Genomic DNA, 17,541 nt, shown 5'->3' with positions numbered 1-17,541 from the left:
TGTTTTATTTTGAATTCGTTTATTTTCTATAATTAATTTTGTGTACATATGGTTGAGTTTTTATTCACCCAAGTCTCAATTTAGGAATGTATTATTATTGAAGTTTCGTTTGATTTCGATTGCTCGTGGGCAGTTTATTTGATTCCTAGGTCATTGCTAATTAGCATTGTTTCGTCAAATAGAAATTTTCTCTCTCCTCATTATTCTCTCTTCTGTATTTGTATTATGGAAAGGCAGTGTAGTCTTCGTCATTATTTATTTTAAATTTTTAACTTATTTTTGGCCAATATTTTATATATTTTTTAAACCGTATATGGGAAATTGTTAGGCTACTGGCTCTCTCCAGGATACCGTCCTCTTGAGGGCTGTTCATATCACAGCCAATTTTTGCATTTATTTGGAAAGTTTTATTTTATTTGAAGCCAAGATGGCGATATCCGAGAACATCCACCTTATACGCTCTGCGCATGGCTGCTCGTTATTTGGTTTTCAATCTTCCTATTTCAATGGCGGTTATTCCGTAAATACGGACGATCCTTTGTCTTAAGTGCAACATTGCCAATTATCACAATTATTTCGTTTATGACCCTTTCACTTACGCTTGATGGTGCTGGTGCAGGAGTGCGTCGCCTTTTCACAATTGACTGGGATATTTTATCTTCCTCTGAGGTGAGTCTTTTCCAATTTATAAAGTAAATAGAATGTGGTTAGTGTTAAGAGGGAGTGACGAAGAAGTAACCTTCGTTATGTTTTCATATAATTGCATAAGCTTTAAACAACGTCAAATTTTCCAAAAAAATGCTAAATTATTAAAAATATTAAATTTAAAAGACTTAAACAACGTTAAGGAAACTTCCCATTTATATGGGTATAGAAAAAAACTAGGCCTAGTTAGCTTGTCTGAGAGACAAAATTTTCCAGATATCCCATTCTCATTCATATTGGTTTAAAAAAAAAGCCTAGCTAGCTTGTTAGCTTGCCAAGGAAACTAAATTTTCCAGATATCACACTTTTTTTTCATATGAGTTCTATAAAGCCTAGGCATATCTAGCTTGTAAAACTGACAAAATTTTTAGGGTTTTCAAACTAGAAAAAAAAATCATTTCCAACGCATCTCAAAACAAGCAAAGGTACCTGACAAATTGAAATATAACCCAAATTTGTCACTTTGACTGGTCTGGCCTTGATTTGGCTTTGGCCAAAAAATCACTAGATCTAGTGCAAGGATTCGCGTCAGGAAGGAAGTCTAGCAGGTGTTTTACACAAAAACCCATTTTGCTCAAAGTTTTAACAAAATGTTTATTTTAAATCATGATTAAATAGTAAAAAAAAGTAGTATATGTAAGGAAGGAGTAACTTTCTTGTACTTGGAGAAAGAACGAAGTACTTAGGGAGGATAAGGGTAATGACCGGTCCTTACTCGTTCCCCATGTGTGCAGATAATATCGAAGATCTACTTTATTTCATTGCTCTTTGTCCCAAATTAGAGGATTATTATTTTTCCATTAGTTTTTTTTCTATTATTTTATTATCTTATTTTATTATTTTTTATTAGTTTAATTTTCTTAGATTATTTTCGTATCTTATTTTACATAAATAGTGTTTTCTAGTAGTTTGGGTTAAATATACTAAATTGGGAATTACCTATAGAGTATAGAGTAAAAAAGGGGGAGGTTTTTGTGCTGGAAATATTTTTGAATTGTTGTGAGCTGTTTTCCTTGTTGGTTATTTGTCATTTTTGCAGCCATGGCCCATGTGGCTTTAAAACATTAAATATGTATCTATTTGTTATGTACCCTACATTTTATGAGCTAGTTTTATGGTATTATACGCTCTATTATTTGTGATTTAGTTTATATAATTATTACATTATTCTCTTGTTATATACCACGTTTTGTTACTGTTTTGTGTGTCATTATCACATGATATGGTTTTGTGTTTTCAATTTCATTTTTTTTTATTGATAAGTTTTCGTATTGATAAGTAAATATCATCTACAGTGTGCTACTATAAGACTCTAATAGAATTTGACTCATTATTTAAATTGTTTTCTGAAAAAAAAGCGATTGAAACCATGGCTCTTTTATTAGCTTTATAAAGTAAACTTCAAATTTGTTTGTGTAAGGCCAATTTTCTGAGAACTTTTGCGATAACTGAGATTTAGCTTTGACTAAATACCTGTGTTGTTGTACCTTATAACAACACAAGAATGTCATTTAAATTTGGATCAAAGCTCATTCTTTAATTTGTCTTTTTCTTGTGTTTGATTCTAAATCTGTCCTGCTCTCTCTTCCCTTACCATTTCGTCTCTTAATGGACATCTCCTACTGACATATAACTCTCAGAACCCCAAAAAAACCTTTTTCAATAGTTTAGTATTTAGGATATTTTCTATACAGCTAATGGTTACTGATAAGGCTCTCTAATTAACTCGCATTAGCCTAGTCGTGGAACTGATTCTCTGTCCCTTGTAACAATACAAGAATGTCATTTAAATTTAGAATAGAGTTCATTCCTTGATTTTTTGACTATTTTATCTCTCAATAGATACCTACTATTCATAGTTAAGTCTCAGAACCGAAAAAAAAACAAGCTTTTTCAATATTTCTTCTTCCTCTTATTTGGATCATTATGGAAGCACTTTTGGATAATATTATCACCAGAATTAGATTCCGGGCCCTTGGACGTGTTGCTATAGCCGCGCTTGATCTCTAGGTCCAGTATTACAAGGTTGAGGTTTAACCCATTGTGCCACTACAGGGTGGCTTTTTCAATATTTTAATATTTAGGATATCTTCTATTCAGCTAAGCGTTACTGACAAGGCTCTCTTTCGAACTGATCCTTTTTTCCTTGCAACAACACAAGGTTGTCATTTTAATTTAGACTAAAGCTTATTCTTTAATTTTTTAATAAGTATCTACTGTTCATAGATGACTTTCAGAACCAGAAAAACCCAGGTTTTTTCAATAGTTCGGTATTTGGCAAATCTTCTGTATAGCTAAGGATTGCTGATGAGGCTCTTTAACTTGCTGGCGAAAGTAAAACAGTTCGAAATAGGGATGAAACCTTTTTATTGACAGTGAATAGATATAAAATTATTTAACTGGATGTTTCGAACACATATACAGTGTTCATCATTAGTCATTAGTTTTACTGCTGATGATGAACACTGTATAAGTATTCGAAATATCCAGTTAAATAATTTTATATCTATTCACTGTCAATAAAAAGGTTTCGTCCCTATTTTGAACTGTTTTACTTTCGTCATGGGAAGGCAGTGTGGTCTTCGAAGTTATCTAGTTATTAACTTACTGGCTACATGCTTCAGCTTAACCAAGATGCTGGATTATCTTCCGTATTTCAGGGTCTTTGGAATTTAGCTAATCCGTATTACAAATGGAGCTTAATGGTTCCTAATTTGAGTGTCAGCTAAATCTCAATGTTAAACACAAGCTATTGTTAATAGATCTTATTTGATTCCATTAACTTTTTTCAGGTTTGGGTTGATGGAGTATCTCAGGGATTAAGCTCGATTTCCCTAGCATATGGTGTTGTAATTTTGTCTGGTTCTTTCAACAAATTTACCGATGACCTTACCCAAAGTAGCATGTTCCTTATAGCCATAAACACAAGTTATTGTTAATAGATCTTATTTGATTCCATTAACCTTTTTTCAGGTTTGGGTTGATGGAGTGTCTCAAGGATTAAGCTCGATTTCCCTAGCATATGGTGTTGTAATTTTGTCTGGTTCTTTCAACAAATTTACCGATGACCTTACCCAGAGTAGCATGTTCCTTATAGCCATAAATGGATTTATGTCAATTGTTTCAGCCATCACATTTTTTGCTTCACTCGGAAGTATAATTTCTGACTATGGACATTACGTTTTATCTGGTATGTCATTTGGGTGTTTTTTCTTTTAAAGGCTTGCTTTTAGGTTAGTTTGGTTGAAGAAACAAATCTTCACAATAAGGTATATGGAAGTGAAGATACCTGTTTAAAGACATGACGATCATATACAAGTGATGCTTTGTTGAGGAAGGTGTAGGGGTACACTTGACAAGGAGTTTTATAAGCAAGATTTGTTATAAACTGTGAGCTGTTAAGTTTGAATAGTAAAAGATGCAATTTTCGGTCTAAAATGATTTTACAATGGATCAAAACTTTTCAAAAGATCAAGCGAGAATACGGGTTCAATTTAAGAGGATTTGATGCCTTAGACATGGTACAATTTTTTGAGCCTCAATGTCGGCTAACTTTCTCAAGGGCAAAGAGTCCATTACCAAATTCTCACAAGGGACTATTTATCATTGATATCTATTAAAAATTTGTGATTTAATTGTGAAATTTGATTGAAAAGACAATGGAATTGTGTCGTAATTAAAATTTGAATGAAAATCAAAAAGTTGCGTTCGATTCTCGCTACCAATTATCTTCTAACTGCATATTTCTTTGTTCTCGCGGTCGTTTATCTTCTCAACCATACATTTACATGTTCTTCATTCTCAGTTTCGATCTTTCTAATCCTCACTGTCTCTTGTCTTGTGGCCATATATTTTTTTTTTGTTCTTCAGTTTCGTCTTTGAGTCGTCGTGACTTTCGCTGCCATGTCTTTAAGCATCCGTGCACCTGTGTGTGTGTGTGTGTGTGGAACCCAAGGAGGTAGAGAGCCTATGTTCCCTTTCATATCCACTACGTCGTGTTTAGTATGTTTTGATCTGTTTGTTGTCACGGCAAAGTTCGCCTTATACATCTATTGGTGTAATTAAATTTGAATTAAAATTTTGATTTGAAATGGAATAGCTGTGGGCATCAAGTCATTGCTTATTGTAGAAAAAGCCAAGAAAGATAGTCCAATTGAATGAGAGGCAAATCTGGCATTAACCCCCTTATTAGGATGAATGATGTTAGCTCATTTGTTAATTAGATATGTCTATCTATTATGCGTCCATGCGTCATTTCTAGGGCAGTAGAATTAAGGTAGATAGTCATAGAGCTAAGATAGTCATAGAACCTATTGTTTTCCAGTTGTTTGGTTAAATGGTACGTGTAAACGGTGGGAATAAGTATAACTCTGTTATTGGATTAATGCTTGTTTGCTAGCTTTTAGAAAGACACACCCGCCTAGAGTCTCAGGTAGGTTGACCAGGAATTTAGAATTGACATAGGACCGTTAGATATCCTGGAATGAGAGGTGAATAAGGCACGCTAACCTATGGTCCTAGGCAAGTTGAACCAAGAATTTGAAATTGACACAGGACCGTTAATTTCCGTGGAATGATAGGCAACTACTTATTTATAATTATTAATGATATAGGTTTCTCTAAAACTCAATGTATGTATCTCTGGCACAAAACGAGAGAAGCTACAAGGTTTCTCTACGATTTCACGAAAAGTAGATGTCGGCTTTTAGTTTTCTGCCGTTTATTTGTATCCCTTATCCAAGCTCTACAAGCTATGACAAGACTGCCCAATCAGATCTAAAGAGTTAGGCCGCACAAACTAAAAACGTTTATAATGGACGAGATAGGCTGATTCCTTATGGCATTGAATCCCCTTAAATAAAGCAGTGACAAAGAATAAAAAGAGCACATTAATTAATGTGTTACTTTTATATATTAGGATTTCTTATTAATTAATGTGGTGTTTGCTTTTATTCAATGTCACAACTTTATTTTAATCTAAACCCGTTTTTTTGCTTAATTGTTCGTAAATGGAAAAGCAGTGTGGTCTAAGAAATTAATTAATTAAAAGTGTAAAACGGAAATCTTGAAATTTTTCAATATTTTAAAAAATTAAAATTTTGAAATATTCCTTTCAATTTTTCCTTGTTCTTAATATCCTCTGTTTAGTCTATGTCAAATTTCTGGTCAATTCTAACACCTTTTATTTCACCCCCTTTTTTGGGGGGATGGGGCTCTTAAAGGAGAAATAAGTTTCTAGTCTATATCTTAGTTTGACTGTTTAAGTTATTGTTTTAATTTTGTTTGGGAATCCTTATAAGGTTGAAAATAGAAAGTGTCAAAATCATAAATCGCATGTTTATCAAAGTAACTTTTTGAACAGAGAACTTTGCGCTCAGCTTGAAACGTGAAGAAATAGAGTCATTTTATAAGATATAGATAGATATTTATTCATATATAGTCAAGAACAACAGGGAATAGTTACATCACACTCAGCATAATACCCACCCCTAAAGGCTATATGGTCAGGACTGCAGGGAGAAAGAATAAGTTAAACTAGGGGTATAAGTGAAGTAGGGAGATATGTAAGACGGAATTACCTAACATAACCCCTAACCACCTCTATACACTAAATATTTAATCAAAATCTACTTATATCGTAGTTTTCCTCACACGAAACAAGCATATCATATCCAATTGCAGAGAGGCGAACAGGTTTTTTTTAAGATTTTATAAAGCTAACTTCTTGAGTGTGTTCTGGATAAATACCAGAGTATTTTCATAAATTAAAATGAAAAGAAATAAAAATCTAAATTAAAACACGATAAAATAACTGAAATAAAGACAATTGAATAAATGCAAAAATATTAAATTCAAAATTAAGAAAAAATTAATTTAATAAAACAATACAGAATGAAAGTTCTTGTGATGCAGTGTTAGAATTTTATCATTAAAATATTATATGGAAGTGTTTCCAACCGACAATCTGGACGGCAAAATTGACAATTTCCTTAATTAACTTCGATTGCAGGAATTGACATTCAATCAAATAAAGTAAATGAAAAAAGAACAACAAAAACAGAGAAAAGCAGCAGTTCAAAGGGAGAAGGGAAAAACAATAACATAACAACAATGACTAATGTCACGAAATATTTAAAATTATTTTGAAAGAGGGTTTAGGGAACGGAATTGGAATTAGTTTTACTTAGATGCATAATACGATTTTTTTTTTTGCTACCATCTTTTATATTTAAAGTGCTAAAGACATTAAAAAGAAACCTTTTTTGTTCCTTGAATTCTTCTTCAGCCTATACACACATAAAAATCGCAATCTTTTAAAATCGTCTTTTTGACTTTTCAAAACTGTGGTGTTTGCTCGGCCTTGCCACATTCTTGTCTTTGAACCTTCAAAATATTCCTCATTGCCAAGTAGCATGGAAATTTCATGAGTATTGTCAGGAAATTTACCAGAAGGGGCAGGCAGATGATCATATGAATATTTTTTTTCGATATTTCAATTTAAATATTAGGCTACATGTTTATTTTTTATAGATATACCACGCAGTTAGGGGTAATGAACTTTAAGTAAAGAGCGAATCCTGCTAATATTAACCAAAATTCTAAAACAAAAATTTGCTAACAATTGATCTGGAAGTTTTGAATGTTATTGTAATTCCAAAAATATAAGTTCTTGAGTTAAAATTATCTATTAAAATTTACGAGCCTGATTAAATACACCCAATATTTTAAAACAGTGAGATATTTTGATTATCTTTTTATTTGATTCGCGTCACCTATTTCAGTATTTAAGAGAAGTAAATTGTAGATGTTTTTAGCCTGTAAATTTTTGTATTTTTCTTTATATTTTCTTTCTTTTCGTTTAGTGGGTTTAAAAACTTGGTTATTCATTACTAAGATTTGACACACTTTTCTTCCATAAAAACTCAAAAATTGGCAGTCTGTTGACTTCCAAAGACAAACACACCTTCAAATGAAATCTACATCCTTTTCATTCCTTTCCCAGGCTTTCCTACATGCTTTCTAGAGCTATTACTTGTTTTTAAATAGTACAATTTGTTGTTTTGTTTGTGAAAAAAAAAAAAAACAACCTAGTACATCTTCTTGAGCAATTTTGCGTAACATATTTGTACCTTTTTCTAATCTGCAAAAAGAAATCTGCTTTTTTTAATTCAGTGCCTGCTAAAACCTAAGATCATATAACTGCTTATTTAAGCCTTTTTCGGTAAGTGTTACCAAAATGATTTTTCCTGATTTTTCTGAATTTTTTTTCTTTTGACAAATAATTTCTGCGACCACAATGGGTAAGCACGACAAAATTAAAAAAAATTAAACAGAAGAATTTTCAGAAACGGGAAAAAAAAAAAAATTAAAATAAAAGGAAGGGAGTTGAAATCATGCAATTTTTCAGGGAGGCAATTGAAATTAAGAAACAGGTGCAGCAGAAAGTCTCCCTTAACAAAGGAACTACCCCAATTAACAAAGGAACTACCCAACAAAGGAATCTAAACCCCATTTATAATGGAATTATTAATTCCGATCACTCACACGAGTTTCATTTTCCGCAAATTCACATTTCTCCCCTCCCCCAATACTCCTCCTGGCTGAAGGGCCATGAAACGGAGATCAGCACCACGGGTTGGGATTGTAAGAATCCTATACCAGATTCTTTACCTTTACCATATTTTGCTACTGATGTTTAATAATACCATACCTGGTATGCGGTTAGCACTCCAAAAAGCTTTGCATAAAATTGTCCCCCGTGCTTGAATAGCCATTAAATGTCTTATTTTTTTTTATTCAGTCGACCTTTCACCGTTACTTGGTAAGGGTATCTTTTTTCTAGCGTTCATAATTAAGTTTTGTCTTGTTTTTATTTTGCACTGCGGACTTTTATTTGTATTTCTTATGCATCACTTCCTTCTTTTGTAGGGAGGACGGTTGACGAGTTTTTTGTGAACTGAAGTTGGAGTTCTTAAGGAACGTTAAATGAAGTTTAAAGACTAAACAGGGAAAAAATGAGCTTAAAAATTAGGTGTTTTTCAGTACGAACTGATAACCATGATTGTGAAACTTGGCATTCTAACAAGAATTTCGATTAATAATTGCAGTTCCGGGAAAAAGATCAGATTGAATTTTAATCCTTCTGACTTTGCCTTCAACATTGTTCCTCCAGAAAAGAAATTGGTCCTATTTTCTGTTTCTATGACAATCTTTTTCATATAATTTTGAAACACTTTATTTACTTTTTCCGCTTTGCTTAAAGAAAATGACCATGGATGCCTGATTTCTGGGGAGCGGCATAGATCTAAGAACTTTCTTGAGTAAATATTTAGGTTTTCACATAATTTAACGAGGATGAAAGTGAATACATCCCTTGATGCCTTTTTTTATGCTCTGTCCCAATTTAATAGTTTATTCTAGATGAAATTAATTTTGACCACAAGCTTAAAAATATATTTAATAAGAAAATGTATAGTAAAAAAAATAACCATTTGTAGCTGATTCAGGGATGATAGTACTATTTTAATTCGTCCTAATGAAATTGAAAACGAATTTGCAGAAATTCTTAAAAGAACCTCAAACCCCTTGGAAAGAACGTCCGTGTTTTGCTGTGATGTCATCGAGATCTTACAGCTTACTATCAAATAGAAAACGGAACAGAGAAATTTGGTGAGAATCTCAATAAAGCACTTAGACCATAGGTTATTGTTCCTTACACTAATAGCTCACTCCATGTAAAATAAAGGACCGGAACGATCCTCAATTACATTGGATATTAAACAAAACTTGCCCGCTCGGGCAATTTTGCGCAATATCATTGGATTGGATCGGATAACGCTCCGTTCATTCTTCGATTGGATAACATTCCGCCTGTACCATGTCATTAGATATCGTCAACCTTTGGGAAAGCAAATCAGCTTTTGAGGTTTGAAATATTATTGAAGTGAGATATCTAGTAAAACCTATGATCTGTGCTAGTACCGCTTATCCGATTACAATGAAGAAAGATGTTTGCAAGAAGAGTGACTTAAGAACTGGAATCAGAGCCTCAGATTTTCTTTAAGATCGTTTTCTGTAAAAATGTGTAATTTTCCTCAATGTGAGTAGTGACGGCCCAATCTATTCAACGACTCCTATAGAGGGTGAACTATTGGAGCTACTAGTCTCTCAAAACACTATTACGTAAACCTGGGTGCTATGGAATTTTATATTGCACCTTTAAGGGTATACCTGATTATTACGAAATATGGGATTCCTCGAAACAGATATCCCACCATTCCACGGCACACATATCCCACCATTCCACGAAACACATGCCCCAACATTCCACAAATCGTATAACCCGCCATTCCATGAAACACGCATCCTTCCGTTTCTACAACAGCCAGCAGGTGTCATTGATTATGCGCACCTGTTTGTCACGTCATACTACAGTACACCTGATTGTTACGTAATAGAGGATTGTTTACTTATGTTAAGGATGGCACAGTCTTGCTTGACTTGTTAGAGGTCAGGGCCCGCCAGTCAGGTAGGGAATCCCCGTTGCAACTAAGGACGGCACAAACTTGGGATGTTACGCAATACTTTGAGAGATGTTTCATTTTCGTCAATGCCTTTTTTCAGACATTTTCTTCAATGTTTTTCCACAGGGAACCTTTATAATCTAAAGATTTTGTCTACTTTAAGATTTGAAAGAGCCTCTCAATGGAACTGTTCGCTAGATAACTGGACAAAGAACCAATTGATGTTGATTTGATTCGAGAAATAGATTATACGAAATAGCCTATTTCCCGCATGGAGAATTCATTGTACACTTTCTAGGACGATTAAATGGATCGCGGTTTCCAAGCATCCCAACGCTATTAACTTTTGATCTATTAAGTGTACCTACATACTAAGTTGTATTAATTTATATTTAGGTGTTAGCAAAATTACATTTTGAATGTGGCTTAACTATTACTTTTTTTGCAAGTCTCATTACTTATAATATTAATAAAAGAAAAATGTCAACTTCACAATGCGTTTTCTCGCCGTAAATGAGACGCGCGAATGAAGAAAAAAAATGCAAATGAATTTTTTTTTGCATTCGGTTATTACTGAGAGGTTCTAATGAAAATGCCACGTGTCTTCAAGCCAAGACTGTATATGTTCACGTTACCGTGACAATATGTGGCTGGTCCATGACATCCCCGTGATATAAATTATCATTCTAGAGGTTTTTTTCGAATATTTGCATGATAAAATTATGCTTTAAATCAATCGGTCCGTGTTTTTGCAAGTCACCCCCTTCTGACACAACATGCCAATTTACGCCACCACGGCAATATCTGGCTGGCTCTCCCTAGCAACCGGTTCCAAAAGCTTGGGAGGAGAAATGTTGTTAGAGCTAAATTTAAGCCATATTTAGGTTATTTCTGAGTGGTTTTAATGAGACTGCCTTGTTTCTATTGCTCTATTAGGCGGACCTGCATGCTATAGTATATCAATATAAATCTTGGAATTAGCATAAGCACATTTTGAATGAGCCGTAAGTATTTCACCTTATACAGCAGCAGATTCACTACTTACAACAGTAATAATAAGATAAAATGTCAACTTAACAATGTGTTTTCTCGCCAGCAAATGAAGTGTACTAGAATTTTTTTTGCATTAGGCTCTAGATGGGTCCTAAATTTCAAATTTCATACTATAAGTAGAGTAACCAGGGACAAAAAACGATTTTTTCTTGCAAATTAGACAAAAAATACACAAAAACATAAAGTCAGATACACAAACACGCGTACAGACAGACCCAGACACACAAAAACGCAAAGACAGACATAAAGACATGCTAACAGACTCTCAGTCACACATGCACGTTGGGAGAGAGACAAAAAACACACAAAAACACAAGTCAGACACACAAACGAATACAAACACCCTAAAACACAACGACAGACACAAAGACCCGCAAGTCAGACACAAATACACAGAATCAGACACAAAAAAAGACAAACACAGGTTCAGATAAATGCAAACAGAGGCTCAGTCACACAAGCACGATGGGAGAGAGACAACAAAACAAACAAAAACACAAAGTCAGACACACACAAATACACAGAGTCAGACACGCAAACACACGAAGACAGACACAGAGACATGATAACAGTAGTTCAGTAACACAAGCACGGTGGGAGAGAGACAAAAATATAAAAAAAAACTCAAAGACATTCAAAGACACATGCAAAAAGACGCTCAGACAGAAAAAAAGGGGCAAGAAAGACAAAAACACACAGTCAGACATACAAACACACAAACAAAGAGAGTCAGACACACAAACACATACAAAGACAGATACAGAGACAGGCAAATCGACGCTCAGACACGCAGATACGGTGAGAGAGAGAGAGACAAAAAATACACAGAGGAGATACACAAACACAAAAAGACATACACTTAACCACTAATAGTACCACTTCCGACAGCACGAGTACCTGCAACGAACCTATAACTAACCAAGGTACCATCGACAAATGTGTCGCACCCCCGAGTATCTGCAGTCGACTTTTTAACAGATAGAAGAAAATTTGATTTTTATGGGTATTTCATGCAAATTCTAATCGTTTTTAAGGATTTAACCTTTTTATTGCATGCTAGTAGGTTTAGTTAACATCACCTAATCTACCCTACCCTGTTTAGACTAGGTACGGTTAAGGTGAGTAAGGTGAGGTGAGTTTAGGGTGAGGTTAAAATGATGTTAGGTGTCTGTGTGTAATTTCACTCTCTCACCATGCCTGTGATTCTGACTATGTGTTTGCCTATCTTTGTGTCTATCTTTGTGTGTTTGTGTGTGTGTGTATGTTTGTGTGTGTGTTGTGTGTGTGTGTGTGTGTGTGTGTGTGTGTGTGTGTGTGTGTGTGTGTGTGTGTGCGTGTCTATCTGACTCTATATGTCTGTGTGTTTTCTCTCTCTCTCTCTCTCTCTCTCGCTCTCTCTCTCTCGCCGTCCCTGTGTGTCTGAGCGTCTGTTTTCCTGTTTTAATGTCTGTCTTTGTGTTTTTGTGTCTTTATTTGTCTGACTCTTTGTGTTTCTCTGGGTTTTTGTCTTTTTCTTTCTTTTTGCTTCGGTGTTTGATTGTCCGTTTGTCTATCACCGTGTCTGTCCTTGTGTGTGTGTTTGACTTTGAGTTTTCGTGTAGTTTTGTCTCTCCCACGTGCCTGTGTGACTGAGCGTCTGTTTGCATGCCACTGTGTCTGCCTTTTTGTTTTTGGAGTATCTGACTCTGTGTGTTAGTGTGTAAGACTTTGTGTTTGTTGAGTGTGTTTTTGTCTGTTCACCGTCGCGTCTGTGTGACTGAGCGTCTGATTTCGTCTCCGTGTCTATCTTTGTGTTTTTGTGTATGATTTTATGTGTTTTTGTGATTGTATGTCTGACTTTGTGGTTGTGAATGTGTTTTTGTGTGTCTGATATTGTGTTTTGAGTATGTATTTTTTCTCATTCACCGTGCCTGTGTGAATGTGTGTCTGTTTCCATGTGTGTTTTTGTGTATTTTTGTATGACTTTGTGCTGTTATGCGTGTTTTTTTTCTCTTTCTCACCGTCCTTTTGTGACTAAGTGTATGTTTCTGTGTCTTCATGTCTCTGTGTCTGTCTTTTTACATGTGTCTCTCTCTCATACCGTGCCTATGTGACTGATCGTCTGTTTGCATGTCTCTTGTGCGTCTGACTCTGTGAGTTTTTGTGTCTGGCTTTGCGTTTTTGTGTTTTTTTGTCTCTCTCCCATTATACCTGTTTTGCTGAGCGTCTGTTTACATGTCTCTGTGTCTGTCTTACCTGACATAAAGTGTTACCTGACATAAAGGTACGCATAATCAATAATACATGCTGAATGGAGAAACATTTGTGTAATGGGATGGAGGGATAGGTGTGTCGTAGAATGGTGGGATATGCGTGTCTGGGAATGGTGGGATATGTGTTCCGTGGAATGGTTGATATGTTTGTCTTGAAATCCCCTGTTACGTATCAATCAGGTTTACCATACCCTTACATATGTACTATAATAATGCGTAAGACCGAGGTGTGCGTAATAGAGTCTTGAGCGACTAGTAGCTCCAATAGTGCACCCTATATTAGCGTCGTGGAATATACTAGGCTGTAATTACCATTGAACAACTACAGAAAACAATAGAAACCGCCAACAATTTATTAAAAATAAACTATAAAAAAAGAAAAAAAGTATTGCATACGATAGAATTGTAGGCCTTTGATAACAGGAGTTTCGCATTCAATATTGAAACAAGACGCCCTAAATGCTTTAGTGTCGACGTGGGTTCTCCATTTAACAATAGATTATGGTGACATGGTTCTCAAGTCGAAAGTGAACCTGTTCTGAAAGGTTTTCTAAAATTCTAATGGGACTCTTAATTATTATTAAGGAAATTTTTAAACAGAAGAAACCTTTTTAACTAATAAAGACGTAAAGAAGATTTAAAAAGCAAAGTTATTTCCAAATTATTCAAATTATCAGTTACTATATTTGTTTTTCCATTCTAATCCTTTTCATTTCCATTTAACTATAATCACATTTTGTGTTTTACTTTATCAAAACTTCCTTCTTGCTTAGGTAAATTTCATAGCTGGTTCAATTTAATTTTCTGAGCCTATATATCAGGCTAAATTTGGATAATTCACGAAAAAGTACCTTGCCACCTTTTTTTAATTCATGATAACCTTCATAAAACAATTTATAAAAACAGGGTCCTGCTCTCCTGGTCAGTGCCCCGTTGTCCTAACTGCACAGAAATATTATTGTGAGATAGAACACAGATTCTTCACAAATGTTTGTTGTTGTTCTGTCAAATTTCTTGAAACTTTTCACGATCGTGAAAATCTTACATGGGCACAAAGAATGTCTAAATCCCTTTTAAGCCTAGTCATCCGTAGGCTTTTTTTTACCCCTGAACAGAATAATCTACCAAACATTAGTCAGATGATTCAGCCTGATGCTGTTATTTTTAATTATTTTTCCTAGTTGATTCTGTAGAGGCAGAGATTATAAAAAGGTCGATTTAATTCCAATCTTTAACCATAAAAGATTTTTATTTTAGTTCGAATTTAAATGTTCCTTGTTTTTCAATTTTCAAAGGCGGTGAAATAATATAGGAACCCCTTAAAAAATCGAATTTAAGCCCTGTCCATATTATTGTCAAAAAATATGGAAAATCACAAAAACTACCTTGTAATTTTGACGAAGGAAAAGTGTAATCAACTAGTCAGTTTTTTTTCTTACGGTTTATCATGTCAACGTTGATAAAAATGTGATATTACCCAAAAAATTCATCATTCTGAAAAAATTCTGAAAGAACCCAGAAATATTAGGGCTCTCAAGCATGAATAGAAATAAGTTGAATCGAGGGAAATAATGCTGTAATTTGATTTCTTTGGTACAGTAAATGTGTTTATTTGTTGAATTCTTTGAGATGCTTTGAGACTATTGTCCGACTTGCCTAGTTTTGCTTCCGAATCAAACGTATCTACGTTAAATGAAATTTGCAGCTATTCATTTTATTATTATTAACGTTATATAACGTTAATTTTTAATTATTAACGTTATTAACGTATCTACGTTAAATGAAATTTGCAGCTATTCATTTTATTCTTATTAACATTATATAACGTTAATTGTTAACGTTATTAACGTAGATACGTTATTAACGTATCTACGTTAAATGAAATTTGCAGCTATTCATTTTATTATTATTAACGTTATATAACGTTAATTGTTAATTATTAACGTTATTAACGTAGATACGTTATTAAAGTATCTACGTTAAATGAAATTTGCAGCTATGCAGCTTTAAATGCAAATTAACAGCTTATATTAAATTAATCTGTAAAGATTTGGAGGTGTGGTAACCGCTATAACCGTAAATGCTACCAATATTGGGGTGTGTTGATGCACTACTTACCTTAGTTACCACACTCGATATTACTCTACGACGCCAATAGGGCTCAGTGAAGGAAACAGCAAATAGTAAACTAGCTCATTATATATGTGACTTTTTTTATTTATTTTCTAATTTTTTTCCGTTTAAATAATGCCAGAAAATCCAGCGCCCCTTTATGGTGATTCCCTTCCCTCATGATAAATTCCTTCGTGGAAAGACCCTCCCACCTAAACCCCAAGACATACCCCTGGGCCATGTCCTCCCGTGATTTCAAATACCATTTTGAGGAGCTACTGTAGTTACAAATCTAGTCTCAGCAGCACTTTATATTGGTAATGATGTAGTACAATAGTTATTAGGGGGATTTTCCATAGATGATCCTACTCTAACACGGTTTCTCACCTTTCATTTCTTGATGCCCTTTCTAGTTGCTGGTTCAACAATGATTCATCTTTTATTCCCTCATCAAAGAGACTCTAATAATATATTGAGCTTATCTATATAGCTCAATATATATAACATATTGAGCTCATCTAAAATATGTCTTCATAATACTTAGTGCCTTTGGCTTATAATTACCCGGTCGTACATCGGCAAAAGAAAACTCACTGCTGTAATATCACCATATCTCTGGGAAATCTCTTCTACCAAGCTGAAACCCTTAACTCTGACCTTCTATCCAGCACAATAAGGACTAAAGGACAATCACTCGTAATTTAGAAAAAAAACTTTTAACTATCGGGCCATAGATTTCAACATGAACTAAACCAAAACCTCTTAGCAAAACCAAATTAAAATTCCCGCTTTCACAAGGCAAGAGGAGGCAAACAAAATCAGAGAAAAGGATACGGCAAACAAAGGATAAGGATACAGAAAGAAAACAAAAAGGAAAAGGATAGGGAAAAAAGACGCAAAAGGATACAATACGTAGATCCAACTTTAGCAATTCACTTACTTTAGTAACACGCTCTGCAATTGTGAATTTATTTCTTCTTGTTGTGTGTTTTATCTATTACCTCATAGGGTTTGAATACGTTTTTATCTCTTTTTCAGGTCCTGAATCAGTGTTTGAAGTTTATGCCTACATGGCTGATTCCTTATCCTTGTCCCAAGCCAGCACTGTCATTTTTGGTTTGTTAATTGTTGTGTGTGGATTGAACACACAGGTAAATATTTTCCTTCACCAATTTACTTTACGGTTTTGAATTCAAATATTAAGATTTTTATGAAAGAAAATGTTCAGAAATTGTTTTTTTAGCTTTCCAGCAAAAACTCTCATCTACACTCATCCTTAAAAAAATGCTCAGATTATTTAATGAATATTATGTTTTGTTGTTTAATCAGCCGCCAATTAGTACGATATTAGGAATTTAAGTTGTATTATTTATATACCCAACATAATTAGGTAAATATGAACTACTGTAACACAATTTGTGGCCAGGCTACCCAATTCCTTAGAAAAAAATGAAGGGCAAATCCAAGGATATGAGTATACTCGCACTCTCTTTAAGCTATCATTGTAGGTGAAAAGGTATAGCTTAAAACTTTAAAGCGTTGCAATGAAAAGCCTTTGCATATGTTTTTTTTTCACACAACTAAAATATGTCTAAACTATTGAGCAAAAAATTGTTGTCTCTTTCCATATTGTTTTAGATAGACAGGAGTATGTTATGCATCACCGATTGATTATTTTTATGGCATACAACAGGCGTATATGCAGGAATTTATCTTTTGTAGGGGGAATGATAAAAAAAAACAATTTTTACTTTCCTTTTTTATTCGAAGTGTGGGGTCTTTTCTTGAGGATCTCAACCCTGTGTCTGTCCCCAACACACAGGAATAGTGACATAGCTAATTTGCTGTTTGAGTCTGGTTTTTGTATAAATAAATTTACGATTTCAAATTTAGTG

General features: G+C 34.2%; 1 protein-coding gene across 4 annotated transcripts in view; it reads left to right on the top strand.

Moving 5' to 3' along the window:
* The window catches only part of LOC136025878 (sodium- and chloride-dependent GABA transporter ine-like), a 107,002-nt gene that overhangs the window by 66,464 nt on the left and 22,997 nt on the right, over positions 1 to 17,541 (top strand). For all 4 annotated transcript variants that reach the window (XM_065701917.1, XM_065701916.1, XM_065701918.1 and 1 more), the window contains 3 exons: positions 423 to 669; positions 3,679 to 3,895; positions 16,685 to 16,797. In XM_065701917.1, the coding sequence (XP_065557989.1) occupies positions 423 to 669; positions 3,679 to 3,895; positions 16,685 to 16,797 (577 nt within the window). The remainder of the gene's footprint in view (positions 1 to 422; positions 670 to 3,678; positions 3,896 to 16,684; positions 16,798 to 17,541) is intronic.

The sequence above is a fragment of the Artemia franciscana genome, chromosome 4 (assembly GCF_032884065.1).
Source record: "Artemia franciscana chromosome 4, ASM3288406v1, whole genome shotgun sequence".
Classification (NCBI taxonomy): Eukaryota; Metazoa; Arthropoda; class Branchiopoda; order Anostraca; family Artemiidae; genus Artemia; species Artemia franciscana.
This window is presented reverse-complemented; position numbering and strand designations above follow the sequence as displayed.